The sequence below is a fragment of the Epinephelus moara genome, chromosome 23, assembly GCF_006386435.1.
Source record: "Epinephelus moara isolate mb chromosome 23, YSFRI_EMoa_1.0, whole genome shotgun sequence".
NCBI classification, from domain to species: Eukaryota; Metazoa; Chordata; class Actinopteri; order Perciformes; family Serranidae; genus Epinephelus; species Epinephelus moara.
The window spans coordinates 25,051,732-25,066,935 of NC_065528.1; the positions used below are offsets into that span (position 1 = coordinate 25,051,732).

General features: G+C 42.7%; 1 protein-coding gene across 5 annotated transcripts in view; it reads right to left on the reverse strand.

The window, feature by feature from the left end:
• The window catches only part of magi2a (membrane associated guanylate kinase, WW and PDZ domain containing 2a), a 385,047-nt gene that overhangs the window by 147,834 nt on the left and 222,009 nt on the right, over window positions 1-15,204 (reverse strand). For all 5 annotated transcript variants that reach the window (XM_050036738.1, XM_050036737.1, XM_050036735.1 and 2 more), the window contains exon 3: window positions 6,051-6,170. In XM_050036738.1, coding sequence (XP_049892695.1) covers window positions 6,051-6,170 — 120 coding nt within the window. The remainder of the gene's footprint in view (window positions 1-6,050; window positions 6,171-15,204) is intronic.

Sequence of the window (15,204 nt, forward strand, 5' to 3'; positions counted from 1 at the left end):
AGCAGCTCACGAAGATGTTCCTTTAGCTCTGCTTTGAACGGCTGCAACAGCTGATTAGCAGCAATGAGATCCGTGGGAAACACTGAATGCTCATAATAACAGGGTCCGAATCTGTGACAGCATCATAACTGTTTTTGCAATAATAATAATTATAAATATTAGGTATAAAATCATCATCAGTGCAAGTCTCAATATGTGTGTCACCATCAAATCAGACCTAATATACCAGCTTGAAATGGTGTGTTTTCAGACTGGTTTTGAAAGTGGAAATGGAGTCAATATTGCGAATAAACGACTATAAACATTGCAACATAGATTGCAATTTTCTAGAAAAGCGGTTGTGAAATCAGGCACTTCAGGCCGCAACAATCCCAAAAACAGCCCGCGAAATCCTGAAGGAAGTGTAAATTATCAGCCGAACGTTGATATCAGCTGATATTCAGCTTGTTGGCTGCCATTGGCCTATCGGCAAACAAGATGACATTCACTAGAGACAGTGGCCGATGTTTTTCTGTTGTGTCACATTAATGTTGTGCAGGCTAAAAAGCAGAGCTCGAGACTAACGGTTTCCATTTGTTCTAGGGACATTAGAAAACAAGTTTGGAAGAAACGAGATCTTCCCCGACACGCCCTCGGGATGAATAATGTTACACTGGGAACAACTAATCCATGTTAAAATCAGCAGGAGAGAGCTAGTTATCATTAGCTTCGAGCAGCCGGTGGCCAGAACTAACAGCTCACGGAGGTTGCATTGAGTTACATTATGATGTGTTCAAGCTCTATTAAGTAAAAATGAGCATTGGGTGAAGGAAAATTATAACGTTCTCAGTATGTGTTCAAAAATAATCATGGTGAGAAACTTGAATAAATGCAGCTGTTAGAAGAAGAAATTTGGATATTATGTGTAGCTTCTGAAGCAGTTTTTAAAGATGTTTTTCATGTGAAGGTTGTTTCATAAAGGTGTATTGAATGCGGCTGAATTTGTTCTCATTCAAAGGTAGTGTAATGAAGTAGTGAATGACTTTTAAACACTTCAGTTATTTGTTTTTATAATGTGGATTCTTTGTTCCCCTGACACAAAAGTGGGGAATAAATAACAACAAACACAAAATAACAGTATCGGCTATGGGCCAATTTATTATTTTAAACATCAGTATCGGCTCAGAATTTCACAACCCCTGCATCCCCAGAGGAACCCAGTCCTGTAGTTCCTCCTGCAGAGCGACATAATGAGATGTCAGGAGTTCACAGCCTCTCTCAAGGACACTTGCAGCAGGAACTGAACCTGACAGCTTCCTGTTCCTTGAACTCACACCTTTCTCCTGCTCTTACACGCAGCTGATCCTTAATACAGCCTCCCTTTTAAATTTCATCCCTCCTGCCTTTCTTCCACATCTAATTGGCCATTAAATTATTAAAATATCTAAAGTGCTCAATGATGGCCGAGTGACCACGCAGAAGAAACTCTATCTCCCTCTCCCCGAGGAAGGCAGCTCCCATCGGTGAGAGGATCTAACACTGCTCCTGGCAACCGACCGTTAAATTGGTCATCTGCCTTTTTTTCCCTCCTTCCTGCAGCGGTGGCAGCCCGACAGAGACTGGAGTCAGGTGGTAGAGAAGAAAGTTAGCTGCTGTGTGTTATAATGGCAGGGGTCTCCTGGGAGTCAGAGGCGGCCAGGCTGCGTTTTTTTTCCGAGTGCTTTAAAATCCAAGCCTGGGGCCTGTCTGACCACAGGAGAGAGGGGATGGATAGTGTCTGTTTGTTTTGATTAGACGACTGAAGAGCCACTGCAGCTCGGGCTGAAGGACTGAGCCAAGAGAGAGCCAGCATGAAGGTACTGCATGCATGTATGTGCGCGTGTGTGTGTGTGTGTGTGTGTGTGTGTGTGTGCTGGCCTCTCTTCATTCAGAATTTACTCAAGATTCCTCTCAGTGTCCTCCATGACTGATGACACTCTTGTCTCCGTAAAGCCAAAAGATGGATGGATGGAAGCTACTTTTGAGTGCAGGACGTAGAGTGATGAGCCCGTCTCAGCATTCATTCAAACTGCTGTCACTCACACAGAGAGGAAAAATAACAGAGTGTCTATTTGCACCACGGTCAGAACAGTCACACTGCAGCTACTCAGCTATTCACACCCATCCCTACAATGTGTTATTATCGGTCCCTCTGTGTGCTGTGGTTGGCTGGGACTCGTTACGTTGACGCACAAAATTTACTTCTTATCCATACTCAGTGAGCGACACAGCTGCTCTTTGGCGTCCAATATTTCAGTTATACAGTTGAGAAAATATAGAACCAGAGGAAAGGACTGATGAAAATATTCTCACTATGGCATCCGCGTAGGCTGATAATGATATTTTTTCTTCGCTAAGCGTTTTTTTCAAGTGGCTAAAATACGTTTTGCTGCTAACTCTAATCCACAGCAATGCACAGCTGAGCTTCTGTGGCTGTACCCCTGTCTGCTTCTCCAAATGGGGAGCAAGCCAACTGATATCTACTGTATGTAACACACTGACTACAGATCGACTGACATGGTTTTTTCAGAGCTGATGCCGATACCGATTATTATGAAACAGAGAGACAGATAGCCGATATTTACAACCGATATATGTCTACTGTAAAAATCATAGTCACACACACATAAATTCAGAGACTGTAATGGTAAGGACTAAACAGTAGCAGGCTATTATAACAGCACTCACAAAAACGGTAACTGAGGAAACGCTATCATGAGTAAGGAAACACCAGAGGCAGGATAAAACTCAGAAGAAAGAACGGAATTTTAAATCTTCAATAAATGGGAAAATAAATAAGTTAAAAATAGATAAATAAGTAACAAAGTTGAAGAATATGCCAGCTAAATAAAAATAAATAAATCAATACACAATAATCATAAATACAAAATTTAAAAAATAAAATGAAAAACAATAAATAATAATAATAAAATAAAATAAAATAAAATAAAGGAGAGCTCAATTAAAAGCCAGGCTAAAAAGGTAGGTCTTGAGTTTGCTTTTAAGAGCCTTGAGTGGTACCTGCAGGCAGTGAGAAGCACGCCAAGGGCAAAACAGCGCAGCTAAGGAAAACAAAACTGTCTATCGGCATATCGGTTGGAAAAATCACCAATGCCGATAACCATAAAAATTCATAATATCGCCCCTGATAATCCACCAGGCTGATTTTATGTCAACCCCTAACACTGACTATAGATCCATACCTTATACAACCCCACTGAAAAAAAATCTGAATTATCCCTTTAAGTTTAAGTGACGTGTGTAAGACTCAGGGAGATTTGGTGGCATCTGGCAGTGAATTGTACATTGCAACCAGCTGAAACTTCTCCCGGTCATAATTCCATCAGTGTTCATTGCTCACAAGGTTTTTACCAAGAGCTGAGTTATCCACAGACATCTCCTCCTCTCCAAAACAAATAGACCTGGTGATTAAAACTGGTAAAACGCTGACTATAGCAGCTTCATGTTACAAATAAGTGAATCTCTGATGCTCTCTGGCATCCAGGGATGGGTGGTCGCCCACCACATGCTTATGTGTGCTCACCGTTTTTCTCTGGCAACCTAATATGTGCTCAACTTCTTGTGATCCAAATGTTCAGGAGGTTTTTCCCGTGAGCAGAATCATCCACAGAGGTCTCTTCATCTCCAGGACAAACAGAACTGGGGATTCAGTCCAGTAAAAACACTGAATAAAGCAGTTTCACGTTACAAATCAGCGTTTTGCTGATGCTGTTTGGCATGTCGGTGCAGGCGGCTCATCCCCTGCCTGCTAATGTGAGCTCAGCTTTTTTTCTCTGATAACTTCAGATCCAGACATTCAAAGAGGTCTCTTCTTCTCCAAAACAAACGGACCTAGTGATTTAAACTGGTAAAAACACTGAGTAAGGCAGCTCCATGTTACAGACCAGTGAAATTCTGATGCTGCTAGTTGCAGATGGGCTTCTAACTATGGTGGCCGACACGAAAAAGCAAATGTAGAGCCACTGTTTGCTTTGTCTGGTCTGGGCTACTGAAAGAACATGGTGGTGCAACATGATCTCCATAAACTAGGACCCGCTCCCTATGTAGATATAAACGGCTCATTCTAAGTTAGCAAACAAAATAAGAATCATACTGTTTTCATTATCTCTGTGGATAATTTGGCTACTAATAAAAACCTCCTGAACATCTAGATCTTAAGTTATCAGAGAAAACTGGTTCTGCACACATTGGCAGGTGCTAGGCTAAGGGCCTGGCTCCAACATGCCGAAAAGCATTGGAGAAACACTGATTTGTAACTTGAAACTGCTTTATTCATTGTTTTTACCGGTTTTAATCACCTGGTCTGTTTTATTTTTGGAGAGGAGGAGACTAGGGTTGGGTCGGTTCTCAGTACTACCAATTCGGTTCGGTACTCCATCTTGGACCGGGGTTTTTTTTTTTTTTTTTTTGGAGACCGACTGGGCCGCATACTCGGGCGGAACGTACGCGGAGCGGACGCCACGGAGATCCGCCTGGTAAAAGTGGACGTCCGCAAGCCCTGTGCGCGCAAAGCACGACTGCGCGGACTCCGCTCCGCGCACCAGTGTCACACAAAAACTGTTCAGCATGTACTATTTTTTACATCGCAGGGATTTTTCACAGACATTTTTACACGGAGTCCGCTCTGCTTATAGTAAGCCCGAGTCTGTGAGCACCTGTGTCTGCCTCTACAGCAAGCGCACAGCAAGCAGGAGAGAGAGGGGGGTGGGGCGGGGACTGAGCTAGGGGGTGCGAGTGCGCATGCGCCAAGGCCTCTACTGTAGCCTGGAGTTTGTTTATAGTGACGGGGAGTCGATAATGGCGGACAATTTAGTCTCGACGAAATCAAAGAATGTGCCACTATGGCAACACTTTGGCTTTGAGCCAGACGAAGGAGGCAACCCTTGTTTGCACTGATTGAGTAAGCTGCAAAATTTATTCGTAAGGAATAAAAGAAACAACTTGTTACTGTCACTCTGTTGTCCTATGGTCGCTTTTTATTTTAAATGAGTCAATTGCGCCCCCAAGTGGCGAAAATTTGGTATTACTGACTTGATGCGTTTTTTTTTTTTTACAAAAAATTGACCGTTTTTTTTTTCTCATACCGACCCAACCCTAGAGGAGACCTCTGCGGATAATTCAGCTCCCGGTTAAAACCTCCTGAACAATGAACACTGAAGGAATTCTCACCAGGAGAAGTTTTAGCTAGTTGAAATCTGCAATCCTCACCTAGACTCCACTAAATTCATATGGTTTATTTCATATGGTTCCAAACAGCGGTCTGCTGGGGGAAAGTCCTGTGTTTTTTGCCCCATCCACCACTCCAACATGCCTCCGTGCACAGACTACTTCCTTCTTACTTCCATCAGAGCATTGGTCACATGAGCTCAGCCTTATATACAAATACGAATTATGTATATGTATATATATATATATACATATATATATTTATGAATTCTGGTGCATTACTTTTCATAGGAAAACATAATTACGGTGCATGAGAACAGCCTGCACACATACAGTATCTATTAGCGGTGGGAATCATCAGAGCATCTGCTCACTATGTAGATATAAACGGCTCATTTTAGCGTAACGAAAACCAAACAATTCTTTTTTTCAGGTGATTATACACTAAAGAAAACATACTTATTATATTTTATTCCACATCTGCCAATACACCCCCCTAAATCCTACACACTAGACCTTTTAGATGGTCTGGGTCCCATGTGAGTCAAAGTTGGTTTGTTACTTTTTTAATTAGTTGACCTATAGACTCGTTCATGCTGACGTCATATTTTTACATTGCTAGGACACCCATGAAAATACACACACCTGGGTGTAAAGAGCCACAATGACTATTTACACCAAGGATGCAAACAGTATTGTTGGCTATGTACACCTGGGTGCTAATAGCATCTGCCAAGAAAAACAAAACCTGTGTTGCCACATCGAAGCATAAACTCAATCAAAAAACTGGACTACCACAAAGAGGAATGACCACACTCACAAGCGTGACCTGACTAAATCCTTACCTTCATATGTTCCGCTCTCTAGCAGGGCTCCACTTTTCTCCAATTCCATAAACCGGTCAACGGTCACGAAATTATAATCCACCCCCGGGACCTCTCCTTCCTTGGGCTGCCTGGTTGTGCCTGCAGGAGATAAGAGAGGAGAGTTAGAGCCGCTGGAGCTTTGAACGCCTCATCACTGCTGAATGAGAGGAGACTTTAAGTCAGAGTGAGTCACTGTTGAGTGTTTTAGAAAAGATCAGAACACGCCAGGGCTGAAACACGCTGACCCTGACCCAGCTCCATTCATTAAGTGCCCTCTTTATTCCTTTTTGTCCTTTTTACTTCTTGCACGGCTGAGGCTGAATATTTGAGTGGCGTGCTTTCAAAGGGAGGGAAGAGGCAAGGTAGCTAAGTGATGCAATTTAGACGCCAAGAGGAGAAATCAAGTCAATTTGCATGGAGCTGACAGCACGTCGAGGACTCCCTGACAGGAGCTGCGGCTCTGCCAACCGACTGTAACACCGAGTGACGACAATATTTTACCCTGTAGTAGCAGAATTTCAAGTCAACTTCACTGACACCGCGAGCATCTCTCCCCCAGTTACTAAAACAATGTGTGTCAAAGTATTTATGATGTTAAACCGAGGTACAAACGACTTCCTAAATACTTCCTCATCACCGTGTGCTAATTAGACTTGTTAAATCTGATCCCGGCTGTGATAACACGCAGGCACTCTACCCCTGAGGTGCCGAATGGGTTTTCACATCTGAGCGAGGGTTGTTCACACTAAAAGAGGAGCCCGTAAAACACACTTGTTAGACCCTCACTACAGCATATAAAGTATCCATCTGTGTGTTTTAAAGTTAGCAGGGGAGTGACTGTGCCACTGATCACCCCCGGTAGGTGGTGAGGGGGGTGATTTGACTTTAAAAGGCCAACTGACATCGTTCCTGCATCGCTACACAAGGCTGGAACAAAGCCTGCGCTGTGCGGTGATTGGACCAGGGAGAGCCAGGAGGATGCAGGAGTTTCTACCACTCACTGATTACTAACCTTTAAGGTGCACAAAGGGAAGTAATCAGAGGAATGAGCTGCTCCTGAGACGACAGTATGGGAGAAACACCTCAGTCACCAGAAGAAAACGATGTAAGCAAACCGCAGATATGTTACATTTGTAAGCTGACTTTGTCATCAGGAAGAGGAGGACACCTAAGCGAGACGGCTTCCAAGACCACAACAGCAATATTTCCAGCCATGATTATGCAAATGAAACCAGGGATTTTAAGCCCAAACATGATCTTTTCCCAACAATAACCAAGTGTACCTCTGTATCCACTACCCATCTGAAAGACACCTGGTCCACTGAGCTGAATCTGGAGGTGTCTGATGACATTTGGACGGAAGGCTTAACTAGAACTACCTCTTGCTCAATTAACATCAGGTACAGACTGATTCAATACAGTCACTCACAGACTCCACTATTCAATTTAACAAAATGTATCCGGCTGTTTCTCCGCTATGTGACAGATGAGGGCTCTTTGACGCACCTTGTTTGGCTCTGTCCTCATCTACGCAATTATCGGTGAAAAATATTTCAGTGGTCCTCTAGACATTCCCCCTGATCAAGAACGGGCACTCTTTGGATGGAAGGTAAATTGAAAAACAGTCTTTCCTTGGAAAGAATAGTCTGCATTGAGTTCAAGAGAGAGACTAAACACGTAAGAGAAATAAAAAAAAGAAGTAGCCACTGGCTTCCATGCTGCTTTCTACTGTTCACTATTCTGTTTTTCGGTGACAATCAATCAGTCAATCAATCAATCAATTTTATTTATAAAGCCCAATATCACAAATCACAATTTGCCTCACAGGGCTTTACAGCATACGTCATCCCTCTGTCCTTAGGACCCTTGCAGCGGATAAGGAAAAACTCCCTTTAACGGGGGACAAAAACGGTAGAAACACACCAGAAAATACACAAAAACAAAAAACACAGAAAGGCATACTTGTCTCCTGAGCAATATACATAGCTCTGGTCTACTGGCCATGAAAAACACTGTATTGCCTATTTCTATTGAGTTTTCCCACAAGGAGCAGTGAAAGGAGCCAGTTTCTGATGAGCTGGACATGATATTTTGATGATCGCCTCCGTCCAGTTCTTTCGTCTTATCACATTTAACCATAGTTGCCTTTTTTTTTTTGTGTGTGTTGACGGGCAGTGGCGGCTGGTATGTGATATAATTTAAGTTTTGAACCATGACTATTGTATTGTAGCACCAAATAACACATCATGACAACATTCTAAGACTCCTATGTAGCCTATAGCCCTGTGGTGGAGAGTCCTGTTTTGCCTCCAGCTAACAAACTGACGTCACTGTGACGTCGGCCCTAAATTGGACCATAGCTAATTCAGAACACACAGTTCTTAAAGAAGGCATGGCTATGTCCCAAAGGGGTATATTAGGCGAATTAGTGGGTTGAATGTAGCAACGTCATCATGCAGAAACCTACGTCAGGTCACGTGGAAAACAGTTTTAGAACTACTTGGGAAAAATAGCATTTTGACAATAAAAACTTTGGCCAAAATTCAAATGTTGTAAAAACTACAAAATAAACCCCCAAAAAATGGAACTGGCCTTGAAGGTAAAAGTGTTTCTCGCTGATTTGAAAAGCCACGCTACCATAAAAGAGATGGATAATAAGTGGTCTGCATGCTTTTGAACACTTCTCTCTATTTCTCTGGTGTGCCGACCTTTGAACAATGCTGTCACTGTCACGTTGTTTTTTATTAAAACGTAACCATCCCAGCATCAAACAGAAGCAAAGAACCATCTAGGTGGAAGGATGTCTGAAGAAAACTGAAACCATATTATTGGCCCTGACTTGTGATTAGAGACTTCTGAAGAAGCTTTTTTTTCATGAGAAGAAGCAAAACCTCTTCAATCAAGACTTCAGTCCAGTGATACGGCTTCAACTTTCTCCAGACGGCATCAAACAATGTGACGAATGAAAAACGGTTCTAAATGAGGCCATTAAGCTGCTCGCCAAGCCTTTCCAAGGTTGCCTTGTTAATATGCTGATTAATTGGTGCTTAAATGCAGAAACTAAAGTCGCAGTCAGCTCGTCTGATGGAGACTGCTGCGGTTGATGGCAGTTTCTTTATTTATAAAAGATTCAGTGTGTGTCACTCTTTTTCTCAAACATGACAATCATATGGAATAAAGCGGCGCCCTGTTTGCACCGAACGGAAATTTACTGACAATGACCTTCGAAGCTAAAACATCAAACTGGAACCTGCTGACTGAGTAATTTCTAAGGGCTTATAAGAGCAAATGAGCAGCAGGGAATGCTATTATTTGCTGGAGAGAAATGTATGTGTGAGTGTGAGTGGGTATGTGAGCGTGTGTGTTTGTGTCGCACCTCCAGTGGAGAGTTTCTTGATTGTGTCTGTCGGCATGGGGGCTTGTGTACCCGTCAGATTAGCCTCCCTCACAGGCAGAGCGTCTGACTGAGCGCCACGCACACACATATTTCAAAGAGGACCTTTGATGTCGCAGAACTATATTTAGCAGCATCTTCTGGAGGGGACTTCTCTCGGGTGACAATTTCTAAAAGGAGGCAACCACAATGCCTCTGGATTTTCACTCCTTTGTATATAGGTCATGATCCTGTGGTGCAAATCAGCCAGTCTCGGAGTAAAGCCACCTCTGTGAAGTGCAGAGATAATGATGTGGGATATTTTTAGACAGCTATATAATCATTATTTACAATGACTTGATTACAGCAAAATGGGAAACTCATTAAGGTTAAATACTGCATCCGTCTTTCTGTCAGCCTACAGGAGCTTGGATTCTCAAATCCCCTCAGGTGTGTTTCTGGATTTGGGCCATTTGAGGAGTGTGGGAAGCTCATTCTAAAAATAGATATTGTTTTTTTTTTTCCACAGACATCCTTCCTATCTGTCAGGCTCCTGTTTAGCTGCGAGACAGAATGAGATGGAGAGATGAAGGGAGACATATTTCAAAGATAAACTGGATCTTAATTAAAAAGGATTTACAATTGTGCGTGACGAAGTTATAGTGTAGCACTAAAGCCAATGCACATGGAGCTAATGGGCCCCAAAAAAAGAGCTATAGTGCAGCCCAGTCACCAGAAGAAAATGTCAGCATTGTACATCCGTTTGCACTTTCATATGTATTGTACCAACGTTTCTAAAGTGAGTATATGACCTGACTTTTGGGAGGTGGACGAGACAGTGGATGGTGTGACACTGAGGCGAGATACCTGCCAAGCTGCAGAACACTGTTGGAGACCAGCAAACAGCAAAACAGGTTGTTTTTTTAGCGAACCATTGCTATGTTTTGTCAGTGGATTTTTAGCCATCAAATGTGGGTGTTACTTAGTGACCCGTCACTTTGTATCCTGCCAATAATGCCACAAAAAGTGGTTGGTTTTTACAGAGACACTGCTGTATCTCCTGTTGGGACAGTGCCAAGAAAAGTGGTTGTTTTTACCAAGACATCACTGTGTTTCCTGCCTAGATAGTGCCCATGAAAAGGTTTTTTTTTTAAACCAAAGGATTGCTGTGTTTCCAGCTGTGACATTACCACAGAAGCGGCTGATTTTCTACCAACACATCGCTGCATTTTCTGCCAGGATTGTGCCAGGAAAAGTGGCCATTTTTTTTACAGAGAGGTGAAGATTTTCAGTCATCCAGGTCACGGTGATCATAAGTGCTAAATGCTACCTGGAGCTCGCATCAACGGAGCCTGGGTTTGTTGAGGGTGGCAGTGCTGTTTGGGCTGAGAAAGCCTGTGAGTTTATCTTCTCTATCTCTTTTAATTTTAGCTTATATTGGAGTTATGATATGTAGCATGTGAAATAGAGTATGGTGAATGTGCTAGGAAAGGTAGTATCGGCACGGTCACTACCTGGAGCTCGCATCAAGGGAGCCTGGGTTTGTTGAGGGTGGCAGTGCTGTTTGGGCTGAGAAAGCCATGCGTAAGTAAGGTAAAGGAGGTTGTTGGGTTGTTGTGGGGAGCAGTGAGACCTGGCATTAGGGGAGTGTCTCTGGGACGCCAGAGATCACTGTCTAGCCTCCTGGAGGTGTCGTGGGACCAACTAGACGAAACACTGGTGTAAGGAGGTTCCCACCTGATGACCCCAAAGACATGTTAGTTATCACTGCTCACTGGTCTGTATAGTTAAGCCTTGCCATAATAGCTTATCATAGGGCTTAGGAGGTTATTCACTGAGCGCTTATCTTTTATCTAGAGCTCAAATTTCTTGTGTTTATTTGAATGTAGGCGACTGGACTAGCTTGAGTTTCTTGGAGACATTTCACCTCTCATCCAAGAGGTTTCCTCAGTTCTGAACTTAAGAAGCCTCTTGGATGAGAGGTGAAACTCAAATGTCTTCAAGAAACTCAAGCTAGTCCAGTCGCCTACGACATAGCACTTAAAATCACCATGACCTGGATCTTCACCAGCATGTTGCTAACTAATCTGGGGAGAATGCCCTTCGATAGAACTGAAGAAGCCTCTTGGACGAGAGGTGAAATGTCTTCAAGAAACTCAAGTAAGTCCAGTTGCCTATGATATTGCACTTCGCCGCATTTCCTGCCAAAAGAGTGCCACAAAAAGTGGGTATCTAAAGCCTAGCCGTAAGCAAGTGATTTTTGCATCTACACCTAACAACAAGTTAACCACAGCCAAAAAGTATAAGTAAAGTTTGAACATATCCCCTACATAATAACAAACAAATGTAAGGCATCCGTGGTTTGCAGAAATGTACAATGCCAAAATTTATTGTGGTGGCTGGGTTGCATGGTTGCAACAGAGATACCATGAAAAACCACAAGAGCTGTGATTTTGAATTTTGTTTTCCACAAGAAATACAGTCCTAAAATACAACATGGTTGTGTCAGAAACCAGGAGATTCACTGATATTTAGAACATAAGACTTTTTATCGTGCCCATCCCTTGGCACACCACTATAGTAATAATGCAGTTCAGCATCTTAATATGCGACACCTGTCAGGTGGATCATCATAGCAAAAGGCAAGTGCTCACTAAAATTGATTTTTTTCAACTTGTTAAAAATGGGAGCAAAAACAAACATGTTGCATTATATTGTTTGTTTAGTGCAATCTGTAAACATGTCATATGCTAAGTAATGACTTTATGCTCCTGTCGGTCAGATTTGTGTCAGCACTCGTACAACTGCATGGCATTTCAGGAGCACCAATAACAACAGGTGTTGCCAAATCAACCAAAGCTGAAATCTTAAGGACAAACAAAAATACAGAGAGTTCTTTAACCTCAGAGGACACATGGCATTTCCGTCCAACACTACAGTCAGCAGGTAGAGCTCTGGGATCTGTACTGAACAAAGTTAAACAATGTGGCAATCTGGGATTTCATACTTATACACAACTCTGTCATTCATGTGTGTCCTCTGTCTGAGTATGCCTCTGGTGTTTGGGGTTTCCGAGAACGTACACGTTGCAACAAAGTGCATCATAGAGCGATTTGATCTTTCCTGGGTGTCCATAATTTATTTGAGTTTTGGCCATTAGTGGAGATACGGGACGGGAACCTCCAAACATCAGGCATAAATGTCGAACGTTTCGGCTTTGGAATAGACTTGTGAAGATGTCGGATCAGAGACTCACTAAAAAGATTTTAAATTGGGACACATCCCACTGTTATCCCCGGGCTAATGAGTTGAAATCATTATTTTATTTGAACAACTTGTCATTTATTTTTCAGAACAGGTTACTTTGTGATATTCAAGAGAAATCTGAGTTTTGTGTCTCAGCCTGGGAAAGAAGGCAGAGTATTCTGTTTCTGAACTGAGTAGTTAAACAACATGTGCTCTGGATTGTTCCTGCAGAAAAACACAGTATTGAGCTGCAATTAATTGGCAAGATTCTTGCTTTCAGACGATGTATACCAGCTCGATGAGGCATATACTGTTGATCTGCTATCTCCCCCTAAAGATCCCCTGTCCACCTTAAAATAGACAAAAATGGGTCTGTTGTAATGAGGGGTGGAGCAGAAGGGGTTAGAGTAAATATAAGGACATCCTGCTTCTTACAAAAGGTCACTTGCTGTTGTATCCTGGCCTCTATTTGCTCCTGACGAAGGTTCAAAGTAAAACTGAAAGGTTGAAGCTGAATACGCCCCTGCCTTTAATCATTACCTTAGCTATTAATGACTCCATGGCAACAGTTTGGTTTAGTAAGCAGCCCTTTCCACTGTCTCTCTGTATCACAAAGTGAATAAAAGAACGTAAAGACAATTACTTTGGGCTTCACTGCGATTAAAGCATGACACAAAGCGGCGGCGCTATCAACAGATGAAATCCGACGCTATAAATCAATTCCTACGCTGGGAGCATCATCTGCTGAGCACCATTAAACAGAAGTATAAATCCTCCTTTAAACTTTACTGCTGCTTCCAGCAGTCTCCACAGACAATAAACACATCGCGACGATGAAAAGTGAACCAGTGGATAACAGGTCATTTGTCCCTCGTTGTGACTGCGCCGGAGATATTCACGGGAAGTGTTTCCTCTCCTGGGATGAAGGTAAACAAGAAGATAAAGGGCAGAAAGAGACAGACAGGGAGCGCTGATAATAGCCATTGAGATTGTGGTAGTAGGAGTGAGAGGAAAGCACGAGTAGAAATAGGGATGTATGAAGGGTGGCACCACGTGTCATGGATGAGAGAGTGGCTTAAGTTGTAGCGTGGGCCGAGGCTCTCATAGCCTCCAGCCACCCCGCTACTCTCCACTACGTCCTCGAGCCACATTCAACCATAGGCCACAAGTCCCAACTCTCACTTGTGCAGCTGAGCACCATTACCGGATGCTCCGGTCACTGCTAACGCCTGTAGCGGTTTCATACTGGGAGTAGTGCTCCTACAGAATACATTAACACCGCTCTGAGCTATCCCTATGTTAATAAAACACACTGTATCAGATGCATGACCTCTGTGTTGGGCCTCACATTTGCACACTGCAGAATGACAACACCATAACCTGAGCACAATGGGAACCTGAGATAACTGTAGGCAATATGAAAAGGCTCAACAGGGACCCAGACAATCGGTGGAAAGCGGAAACATTGGCCTCTATTTGAAACAAAGGATTTATATCCAGAGAATATCCCGAGGCATCACAGAGAGAGATTTCAGTGTGTATTCATGACGACTCAAAGCGTGTGTAAAGACCCTGAGGAAATGATTATACCACGAGCATTTAAACTAATCATTTCCATACAGTAACGTAGCAGAGTGTGGAGACAAAAGAGAAAAATATCACAAGTGACACAAACTTTTGTCTCTAATGTGTTTGTTTAATGCCGAGTGTGAATGGTGGCCCTCGTAGTGAAATGTCCTGTTGCTAAATATAGACAGGGAGGCAGACAATAAGGGAGATAATGCATGACTAATAAGCAGAGATGTGATGTAAGTGCACTTTCACAGGCTGAAAGGTAAGTGTTTGAGGAGGAAAATTAAGAAAATGAGGCGGGAGAAACGGGACAGAATGTCAGGTCGTCCTGTCCTGAGGTTTGGTAACAAGACACTTTCTCTTTCTCAGAACTGCAGCAGCTGAATCAGACCCAAACAGACTGATTTAAACACATTAGTGCAACAAGAAACCCCTAAAAGTCTGGATTTTCTACCAAGATAGGTGGTAATTGTGTTGGTGTCCTTGCCATCAGCTCCTGAAAAAGTTGTTTTTATGTCATCCATAAACTAGAAGACTTTGAAAAGACATTTAAAATTCTATACTAAAGTCCAACACCTTCTAACCTCTAAAGTCAATTTGACTTTTCGTTGGCTTTTAAGTCCCGCAATGCAAGATTTTACAAAGACTGCGCATTTTGCAGGGTCACTATTTAAGAATAAAACTAAATATACTTGCATTTGTTTGACGTCAGCCCACACTGTCACTAACTGCACTCCCTGAAGAAATATGATCATATTTTTGGAAAAATGAAAGAGTGATTCCAGAGAGAAGCAGACAGAGGGGTCTACAGTCTGTGTTTGAAGGATATATCCAGGATGTCAAACTGACTCAGCAGCAACAACAGGTTAAAAAGACAAAGATAGTTAGAAGCTAAAGCCGAACTATAGGCTACAGATCACAGTGTAAAAGTGAACCACCACA